The sequence below is a fragment of the Erpetoichthys calabaricus genome, chromosome 2 (assembly GCF_900747795.2).
Source record: "Erpetoichthys calabaricus chromosome 2, fErpCal1.3, whole genome shotgun sequence".
Taxonomy (NCBI): domain Eukaryota; kingdom Metazoa; phylum Chordata; class Cladistia; order Polypteriformes; family Polypteridae; genus Erpetoichthys; species Erpetoichthys calabaricus.
In genome coordinates, this window is record NC_041395.2 from 281,482,559 (window position 1) to 281,493,895 (window position 11,337).

General features: G+C 38.7%; 1 protein-coding gene across 2 annotated transcripts; it reads right to left on the bottom strand.

Moving 5' to 3' along the window:
* Positions 1-1,046: 1,046 nt before the first annotated feature.
* On the bottom strand, positions 1,047-8,636 carry prdm8 (PR domain containing 8). 2 transcript variants are annotated; one of them, XM_028795636.2, is made up of 4 exons: positions 8,479-8,636; positions 4,737-4,959; positions 3,215-3,446; positions 1,047-2,408 (listed from the first exon to the last, which is right to left on the bottom strand). In XM_028795636.2, the coding sequence occupies exons 1-4, from the start codon at positions 8,517-8,519 to the stop codon at positions 1,300-1,302; spliced, it is 1,605 nt and encodes a 534-aa protein (XP_028651469.2). In that variant the 5' UTR covers positions 8,520-8,636; the 3' UTR covers positions 1,047-1,299. The 2 variants fall into 2 exon arrangements, with proteins under 2 accessions (XP_028651469.2, XP_028651471.2); XM_028795638.2 differs by lacking the exon at positions 8,479-8,636 and adding an exon at positions 5,660-6,293.
* Between the last annotated feature and the right edge of the window lie 2,701 nt (positions 8,637-11,337).

Consider the following 11,337-nt stretch of genomic DNA (forward strand, 5'->3'; position numbering starts at 1 on the left):
ATATTTCCTTTACCTTAAATAGCACAAATACGATTGAAAACTTTTATTTTAAAAATCTGTAATACATTTATTCTAAAAAGTTCCGATGGACGTGGGGTGCGACTCATTACATAAACGAGCAAACCTGAAGACGTGTATACCGTGACCTCGTGGAATGTACCTTCTTCTGTAGTTCTGTAATATTCTTTTGTACTGTCAAAACCTTGTTTAAAAAACACCACTATTCAATATTTAGTGTCGCTTAATGTTGCCCGCGAGTGTCTAGTTAAATCACACATTACATATTTTCAACTGTGTTCCAGTGGGCTAGTGTGGCCACTCAAGGCATTGACTAATGGCCATACTAATGGCCATATTTCTACCCAGATACAACATTAACTGGCCGCGATCATATGTGTGCTTTTTAAACAATCATTTAACAAAGCCGTATTAATACCAGGTATTTGCTTGAGGGCCCCCTCTCATTAAATAAGAGTATCATTCCTCAATTACTTGCGAAGTCAAGTGGGTTTAAATTTAATTGCTGCTATGCTGTACATTGCTTTGACCAGTACCGTTTTGTTTATACAATGGAAATAAAGATTAAGTATATAATTATAACGCCACCACTGCGTGGTATCAAACCGCAGTTCATACTCTTTTCATGCATAGCCTCTGGCTGGTGGAACCTACTGCCCACCCCATTCGACTCCCCCCAATGTGTTTAATCCTTGTCTGAAGAGACTTTTGAGTAATAGTTGCATTTTATTCTGAGATCTTCGCTTTTGGTGATCAAGTTGTTCCATTGCTCTGTGACACTTTTCCCCAAACAGTCCCCCAGAGTGATGTTTACTCGATTATGTTGACCACTTTTGTAAGTCGCTTTGGGATAAAAGCGTCTGCTAAGCAAATATATGAAAATATAAATGTAAAGTATATTAAAAACTGATCCTTTTGGATTTTCTGTTCAAAGATGGAACTAAGTGCGCTTTTTCTTGTGGTTCCCTTTAATATCAACATAACCATTAAAACGTTTGTTTCACAAATTGTACTGAAGAAATACAGCAGAGATTGAACTTAATTAAGACTTTAATAAAGGTAAAAGCAAAGTTCTTGGGTGCGTTGATAGTGAAATAATTGATTTCAGCCGAAGTTGACATTCCAGAGGTTGTTAGAATTGGTTAATGGCAGAAGACGCGTTTATCTTTTCTTCGCCCCATCTCGTAACCAACAATACAAAGTTACATTAAAGGCATCGCGACAAAGTCAATGCAAAAACCTTTAGATATGCAAATTGTCCTGGCAACCGAGTCATTTAGTTTAATTGTGAGACGTCATATGCCGTGATAGGTGGTGACGCTCTCTGAAGTATTCGTGACAGATCGGGCAGGTTAGTTTTTCTTCTCGCCTCCTCTTCGTCTGCGATTCCACAGCAAATTCCTTTTTGTGATGGGACCTCATGTGAAAAACCAAATCCGACGTCATCCGAAAAGCCAGGTTACATTTAGCGCACCAGTTCTGAGCTGCCACCCCAAAAGACGTGAATGAGGGTGGGAGTAAAGTTAGGGAAGACGTGGTCTGTAATTGTACTCCGATCTGTCTAGGCCAGGCTTCGGAAGCGTAAGGAAGGGATGAGGTCATGTGAATGTTTGTCTGAAGCGAGGTCGTGGTCGCCAAATCGGTGTTTAATAATTTAGATCCCAACAGACTGCCATATCCTAAAATATCATTGGAGGTAATAGAGTCTGACAAGTCCCTTAGACTCCCAGTTGAAACGTTTAACTTGTGGGGCGGAAGAGCCGAGCAGTCGCTTACCACCCTTTTACTGGGCTTACAGAACGCACTTTTTTGGTCTTCCTCCGCTCCCTTTGGCACTACTAAAGAAAATGCGCTCCCTGTCGACTTCAAAGCGGAGTCTGCTACTAACCGATTCAGCCCTGTTTGCTTATTATGTTTTTCTGAGATGGTCTCTGTCTTTTCGTTCTTTATTCTGTCCTTGTCCTTCCGTACTTCAGTAAAGGCGCTAGATTTAGATTCAGTCAGTAAATATTTACCATCACTGAGTTTCAAAACAGAAGCTGTCAACTCGGGAACAACATCTTGGCTGTCCCTATTCATAAAGACGGTGTTATGCACGTTAGAAAAATTGGTCTTTTCCAGCAATACTGATTTGTTGCTTTTCACACTTTCTTGATCGATACATTTTCCCTTGCGGAAAAATACGTTGGCGATGTCTTCTTTTGCGTTGCCTCGTTTGAACTCCAAATCCCGGGCAATATTGTGAAAGTCGGTCACCCGAGAAGTGCGCTTTATTTCAGTCATCTTTCTCTCTTGAAAATCATTTTTACCTTGGATGCAAAGAAAGCGTGTATGTGCCATGAAAGGGTTTTCATTCTTGAATGTCTGGTCACATTTCAAGCATTTAAAACCTACAAAAAGTATAAAATGTGTCAAAATGCCGAACTGTTTGCTACAGAATCGATAATATATAAAACACAAGTAAAAATCTAGCAAAACTTCAGTATTTTATTACATCTTACGGCACATTTTGTCAAACCTGTAGTCCCTCTCTTCCAAGAAATGGACACAAAACTGGATCATTTTTCACAGGTGGCAGTCTTTCGCCGAGCACCAACACTCACACTAGATTAATATAAAGTGTCCAGCCTAACAGCATCTTTAAATGACCATCATGACTTTGAAATGAACAAATAACGGGAGAACATGCAAACTTCACGTAGAGAGCTCTTTCAGTAAGAAAACACTGAGAGTCTGCTCATCGTGAAGCATTTAGGGTTTTATCGTGGTAAAATATCACTTTAAAATACATTGTGCCTCTCTGTCTAAATTACAGATTTATAAGCAGTTTAAATTTAGCAATATTCTCTAGTTTTTCCTTAAAACAGATGAAGTGTATATCTTTGTGTAAATTACAGATTTATAATCAGTTTACATTTAGCAATATACCCTAAATCGTTTTCCTTCTTTTTAAATGACATTTGCACTTAAATTAAGCATCGTGATAGATAGATAGTATCTATCTATCTATCTATCTATCTATCTATCTATCTATCTATCTATCTATCTATCTATCTATCTATCTATCTATCACTCAAATGGCTTAGCCTTTTAATTATTCTTTTTAAATTATATGTATGTTTGCTGCAATAGTAAAGTATATTGATTTTAGTCTACAAGTATAAAACGTTAGACGCTCTTGATAGGAGATACTTACCATCAGGTGACAGGCGGGCTTTGATTTCACTAAATCCCAAGAGGTGAGAAAGTTCATCATCGTACCACACGAGAAGCTCTTCGTCTTTCTTTATATTTCTTGTGGATCTGAAATACAGTTGTCCGCCTTTCAGGAAGGCTTCAAGGTTCTGCTCTTTGCTGTTGCTGGCCGCTTGCACAAGGCGCAGCCAGTGGAGAACATTCGGAGAATTCTGCATTGCTTCTGTGTCCACCTGGGCAGGAACAGCAAACAGGCTGACATTAAGTTTCGAGAAAATGTGTAATGATCATTCAGTGTCACGTTTCATCGATGCTGGATTTGTAAAGTCAAGCTTTCGTTATGTACATGGAGACTCGAATGGGTCTGATTTTGAAAGTAAACGAGCTAAGCCCCCAGGTAATACACTAAAAGCGTGTTCGAGTTTAGCTAAACATGCGGTGCTGCTAATGCGAGCGTAGTATGGGTCAAAGTAACTTCAGTGCTGTAAAGATTTAGTTCAAATCATCTGCAAGACTGGCAACCATGGGAAGTTTAAAATACACAGGGACCGATATATGCAAGATACAATAGTAACGACTATGCCAAAGAAACACAAGCACAGACTGTGCTGAGAGAAATGAATAATCAGCCTAATGCGCGACGTTCACCCTCTCTGCCATTCTGACAGATTCGCTTCTTCATCTTAATAAAAGAATCTATTAAGTGTCGTTAGAAAGGCGAAAGCATCTCTATCAAGTGAACACGCATATATTGTGAACACGCATATATTCACGATCTTTAAAATTATAGCTTCGTTTGGAACATTAACTGACATACACAAGTAATAAGGTTTGGACAGCTACTGATTTTAACAGCTCAAAAATGTTCTTGAAAGTGTGGGTCAATAAAAAGGCTGATAAAGTTTATTATTGATTCAAAGTCGTAAAGCAATTTTTCAAAACTATTTAGTCCATAATTTCCTGCAAGAGGATTGATATATCGCTCTGTTAATGATAGTACTTTGAAAGTATCCACATAAAAATAAACGACCAAGCTGTAGGTGTGGAATAACAGGAGTGGCACTATTAATCAAACATCTTCATCTTTTTTTTTTTCTTTTTTAAGTTTTCGATTTATGTATGTTTGTGTTTACATCTTGAGCAGTGCCAATATATTTGTAATTAAACTGTTAGAAAATGTACTTAATATATCCTATTCATATCAGATCACTTGTCTTATGGCTGAACAATTTAAGTAAAATCATTGATATGGTAAATTTATTTTTACATAAAATGCTACTACCAAACATGATTAAATAAGATGATCGAAGAATAAGCGGCGATGTATTTAAAATCTCTCAACCTCTCTTACGCCTTTCCGTTTGACATTACAGATCAGAGCGTGTAAGTTCTTTCCAATGACAATATATTTGTAAAGCTACTGCTTCTGGCTCTGCACAGTAAAGAAACATATTTGATAATTGCTCAGCATTACTGGAATAGATCCCCATGAAAACGACAGATATGTAAAAATCAGAGCTTACCCGAAACACATAAGACTTGTTTCTTCTGTCGGAACACTTCAGCGCTATAAATGCAATGGTGTCATAAAACGTGTTTTGAAGGAGACAGGGTCCAAAAGTAGTTCCTTCTGGGACGTCCCGAGTGATGTACACACTTGTTAAAAGATCGGTGAGGTGATGGTGGGGTAACTTGCTGTCATTTGCCCATATTGACTTGGAGAAGTAGTTAAGGTCCATGTTTTCACTAATCGGAAACAAAAAAGTGACAGTTTAGCAAAAGCTGAGACTTATAACGTGATGTGTCTACTAAACGATACCCTGTCACTGGAAGATTGATATAGAGCACCTTGCTGAGAATTACTTAGAATTTCCAAGATTTACAAATTTGAGAGGATAGAAAATACACTGTCCGTAGCTAAATATCAAAAATGGTAAAACATAAGAGGAAAAATATATTTGGGTTAAGCCTGATTATGCAAGTTACACTTCCACTTTCAAGCGTCATCCTGACCCCCAGATCATTTCATTATACTACACTTTAAAATTACATTAAATGTGTACATACTGACCAAATCAAGTTTGCTATTAATTCAGAGGTGGTCTGTTTCTTCAGCGGACTGTCTTTGTTTCAAGCATTTCGGTTTGAATTTTCCTATTGTGTGTCCATCTGGCACTCAAACTGTCCATTTTTCTGTTTACTTTTTGGACATGCGATTAAGTTGCGCTGGTGGAACATCATATACATATGGATCCAGTGGAACAAACAGAGACGTGTACCAGTTGTTTTTCTCAGTTTTACAGTAGACCATTAAGATTCTAATCAACGTTTTTGCAATAAAACTGCACTGCACTATACCAATAATATACCAATTCATTTTTCAAATTTAAGAAATAATTTTAAGATTCAGTTAGTAACATTGTTTTAAAAGTGCATTGACACTTACCAGCCCGATGTTTAGGTAATCCACTATTGAGCGAGTGCTTCTCAGTTCGGTGGAGGTCCGCAGGCGTCTATCTCTGCGGGATTTCAAGTGTGAGCTGTGAGGGGTCTGCTCTGAAGTGGCAGTTACGCTCCTCGCAGAGACGCTTTTCCTGAGGGTGGAGGTTTATAGCCATTGAAGCGTGACAGCCCAATACCAAGCTCTTCTCTGGACCCTGCAAGCCCAGGTGGCATTCTCATTGGTGCTTTTTTGAGTTTTCCGTCTGCCTAATTAATTAGGAATTCTACATTGTTAGGGAGATTCATTTTAAAACTGTATCCGAGGTTGCGAACGTAGACGAATCAAACGGATTTGCAGCATGAGGTCACTTTTGAGGTAACCGTTCGCGTAACGCAAGCGTCTTTGGGTAATTTTTCTTGTGTTCAACTTGTGTAAGTTACTCTTTCAACATTCGTTCCCATTTAAATAAACCAATGAAGTCAGAAAGTGATTTCATTGTATGTAAAGGACAGAACTTCAGTTCCGGCAGATACAGTTAGCAGTTATGCAGGAAAACGAAATTGGAAAAGGTTACTTCACACTAGGGGGAGAATTGAAAATCGTATTTGATACATGGGGATAAAAATCACACTGCCTTTCAATGTTCTCCTAATAATATGCTAAGCAAACCTCTATAGCACACCCTATTCAACTGTCATGGTTTACTGTATAAAACTGATTTTTCACCGTTTTCAGCTCCATAAACAGAAATGTATAATAATAATAAACATCTTAAGAGCAGGTAGTATTACGTTCAACATAAAAAGAAAGTAGGCAAAATCGTGGCCAGTGGACTCAACAACAACAACATGTATTTATATAGCACTTTTTTATACAAATGATGTAGCTCAAAGTGCTTTACAGGATGAAGAATATAAATTAAATGCAAATAACAACACCCGGATCAGTACCCACTTTGCCCAATTCGGGTTCTTGTGACTCGAATTTATCCTGGCGGCCTACGGCAAAAAGAAGGACCAGTACGCTAGCCAACCTAACTTGTACATCTATGAAAGAAAAACAGGAGAGCTCCGAGGAAAACCTTAACACCAATGGAGAAGGTGCAAACTGCACACATACAGTTCAGGTTTTGAACCCAGGACTTTGAAAGTGTGAGACAGCAGTATAGGTTGCTATCCATGGACTTTGGGTGCTCCGCATTATCCAGACCTGGGCAGGGCAGGGCGCTTGTCCATCGCAAAGCCCACTGACAAACCCACAGTCATGTCTTCTTCTGTTCTCTTAAACTATACAGCACTTTCTGATTATTGCTGCACCTCAAAATGTTGGATCACTAGCGTCCTTGGTATTCATTTATTTTGTTGGGGATAAAGTAAATGCAATTAACTCAGATGTCACACACGTCTCGTACGTTTTTACCTTTAACTGTTCAAATTTCCATGCTGTTACGGATCTAATAAATAAATAAACAAATAAAGTAAATGAAGGATCTTTCTGGAAGCTTCGTGTGGATAGCTTTTTTGAGAACCAAAAATGGTTCCCCTATGTCATCGTTCTCATGAAACACTCTGGCACCTTTATTTTTAAGAGGGCACCAGGGATAACCACTGACTCAGGAAGCAACACATGTGTAGGTGTTTATTATTATTATTATTATTGTTGTTGTATTGCCACATTTTATTAAAATAATCTCCACTGTAGATCGTTCTTGTGCCAGAGTTTCCTGAAATTAACTTTGTCTACACGACTGAAGGGATGACACGCGACACCAGTCAGTATGGTGGATGGATTCTGTTCAGAAGGTGTGATAGTTGTGTATGTGTGCGTATGTATGTATGTATGTATGTATGTATGTATGTATGTATGTATGTATGTATGTATGTATGTATGTATGTTTTAGTTGTATCTGCTCCAGGTGCTGGGCGTTGATTTTTGTCTGTTGATTTATTCCTGTGCAAAAATGATTGAATTGGTTCGTGTTACCATTAGACCATTCGTATCGTCTACGGCGTAATTGTCCCTTGTTTCTTAAGAAGTGCATTTCGGAATGAACCATCGCTATAAACAACAAGTTCACATTTGGGTATTTAAGCTCTTCAATTAGCACTTGAGACCTGACACTTATCGAAAACGCTGTATAACTTAAAGAAGTATTTAAATGTTATACAGTACGTTATAAAGTGTATAAGCTATACTTTGAATATTTTGCATTGCATTTATCTATTATATTAGTGAAATACATTTCCTTTTCTACCGCCACATGACAACACTGTCTAACTGATTATTGCATATCATCAATATGTCATATTTCACCAAATATGAACATATTGGGCTTTCACAGTTTCAAATCATGATAAACAGCATAAATGTTAGTATTGCAGAATCATAAAATCAAATCTATTAACGCAATCACAAACACAAAATGCGCAGATAAAACAATGCATACGTTGGACAGACTTGTCTAAGGAAAATCGGTTTTCACTGCAGTAAGATGTTTTCCGTATCAATGAGGCTTATTGAACCACTCATTACTAACCACCTAACATGGTTATGAGTAATCAATACATTCAGTCTCAAATGTGTTAAATTATACACTTTGGGCTGCTGCAACAGAGTTTAAAGGAGGAAATTCCAAAGCTAAATTAAGGTAATAAAAGATTTATAAGAACATTTTACAACCAAGATTTTTGAGAAGATACGTTCAACTTAAAATAAAGTAGTAGAATTTAATGGCTAGAACAACGGAAAGACGAATGACTAGTAAATCGTTCTGTTTTCCTGCTGTTTCATAAGACACAGATGCGATTGAAAGTTGTACATACCAATGGATGGACGCAAAAGACAGATACGATTGCATGTACATTAAGGATGCCTAGGTCTGTGTGTTGAAAGTCTATACAGTTCTTCGAGATTCTTCATTTTGTTTTTACTTTTTCCCTCTACTTCAGAAATGTAACCTTCAAACGTCACAGGTTTTGCTGTCAGCTGAGCCTCGATTTTCTTGCGTGACTTGCGCAGCTGTTTTCGATGACGTAAGCAGCACATTTTCCCGTTAACTCTTAAAAAGTTATGAGGCAGGCTTGAAAACATTTGCACTTCTACTTTTAAAGGATGGATTATTTTCCGTATTCGTGGCGAATTACAATCTTCAAAATATGCACGTTCTCTCGGTGGTTCAGTGGTTTTATCCGGGTGCACACGTTTTCCTCCCACGTTTTCAAAGGTTGCTTAGCGATTGTAATCTGTGATGTGGACGTGACAGAGCACACTCTTAAAAATAACAGTTCTTTAATGACACTTTACTCAGTTGCGTGGTACCCTGTTGATGGTTTGCTTGACCAAACACTATTTCATTCTTGGAAAGGTTTTCTGCATGTGAAGTTGGTTCTTTGTACTTTAAAATGGTTCTTAATATGCAGGATTGTATATAGTAGGCTACCAAGCAGAACACTAACATATTCAGAAAACCTGGATTTATGGCGAGAGCCTTTTAAAAATCACGACTTATTGGTATTTCACAAATCTGAGATCTATTCATGGTTATGTACTGTATTGATCCTGTGACATATCTAAATAAATAAAGGTTCTTCCTGGAACCTTCATGGTCTTATAAGAACCAAAAATGGTTCTTGTATAGTATCGCTTTGGAGAACCACTCTGCCACCTTTATTTTTGAAAGTGCGCCTCCGAAGCGGGCCCCTGTCTTGAGCATGACGCTTCGGGATTTGGCAACCAAAACCTTAATAACAACGGGCACACACACACACCCACTCACATACAGACGGACAGACAGATATTCCACACCCGATTCTGAATAGGATGAAGATGGCTGGAGAATTTTCTGTGACGTGTTATATTTCCTGTCTGTGGAATAAATGTAACTATATGCAATGTACACTGGCCAAATTATCTTGAAATTATTTAAAAACTTGGAAGCACTCTACTTAGCCGGATGTTTTCCTTGCCGTGAGGCCACTTTTGTTAATGTCCACTGGCCAGGAAGGCAAGCGAGCGGACAAAATGATTCCAAGTGCTTGCTGCTCAGACGCAAACAGAAGTGCAAAGACCGTGGTATAGTTAGTTCGTCGCTCGACACTCGCACTTTGAAGTTCCATATCTCCGAAACCTAAACAATACTTTAATCGCTTTCAGTTCACACTTTGCAACATTTTTAGAGACTTTTATTTTTTCTCAGCCTACTCTCACGGCACAGCTAATGGGTCAGGATTCTAACCTCAACGGGACGCCTGTCATTACACAAATCATCCAAACTTTCGCTTACACGATGCCAAGTCTGTCACCACTCAAGAGCACAACATGTTTTTGGACTATGGAAGAAAGGTAAGCCACCAGAGGAAAAACAATGCACTATCTTCGGAGAGCAAACTTCGCCAAAAAGGATCTCTCTGTCGGGATCGTCAGTTCTGCTCTGTTGGATTTTTGATGTATTGCAACGCTAATCAGTGCGATGGACTGTTTGATTTGTAATACACGTTATTGTTTTATGGTTTCAAAACAAGCTCTATATCAGCACAATCATACTTTTCTGACCAGCGTATGCATTTCTGGGTTGTTTGTCCGGCAACACTGGAAGCAAAGTGGGCACTAATCCATACACTGCGTCAAACCGTCGCGGAAACGCTGCTTACAGATCTACAGTAGACATTCATACATGACCATATGATAAATATTAACTTCATTGCCATATAAAGTTTCTTGCATTATGCATGTGCCTTTTTTCGTATACCCCCACCTACTCTTCAGAGTCACACGAAGAGAGAAGCTTGGGGTGCGAGCGCAGGGTCCGCAATGGTCTGCACAAGGCAAGGTGAAGGACTCTTCTCAGGGAGTCCAACAGAGAAGCATTCCTTCTGGCACTCAAACCGATAAATTTCCAGTTACCAGCACAGATTATTTTGCCAGAGAAGTACCAATTAAATGTTTAAACGCTCATCTTACCAGGAGGTATGGAACTGTGAGACACAACTCGCTAACCACTGTGCCACCAGTTTATTTAAACATTGGAGACAGTTAATGCTTGTTATCGTTAAGCGTACGCCCAGGGTTCATAATTATGTCAGCCGTAATTCATTCAAAATCGTTATATGTAAAGACTGTCTAAACACTAACGTGAAACTTGAGTATACCTGCTTAAGGTAAAATATACAAATTTATCTTATATAAATACAAAGAAAAGTATTAAATATCCATGTAATTTTGATTAATTCAAAGAAAACTATGTTCCCTGTAGCAAGTCGTGCATTTTTTTCTTTGTTTGGTGCGTTTTTTAAAACATGGCTAATTCTGGTTTAATTATGTACTAGATGTAGGCCATTACTGAATTGGTTTCCAAAAAAATATAGCTTAACGTTATTTTTAGATGTAGATTCGCCACCTATATCAAGAAATAATAGAGGTTCAAAAACGGTTTTCGCTTCCCGGGTCCTCCCTGCGTGGAGTTTGCATGTTCTCCCCGTGTCTGTGTGGGTTTGCTCCAGTTTCCTCCCACAGTCCAAAGACATGCAGGTTAGGTGCATTAGCGATCTTAAATTGTTCCGGGTGTGTGTGCCCTGCGGTCGGCTGGCACCCTGCCCGGGGTTTGTTTTCTGCCTTGCGCCCAGTGTTGGCTGGGATTGGCTCCAGCAGATCCCCGTGACCCTGTAGTTAGGAGATAGCGGGTT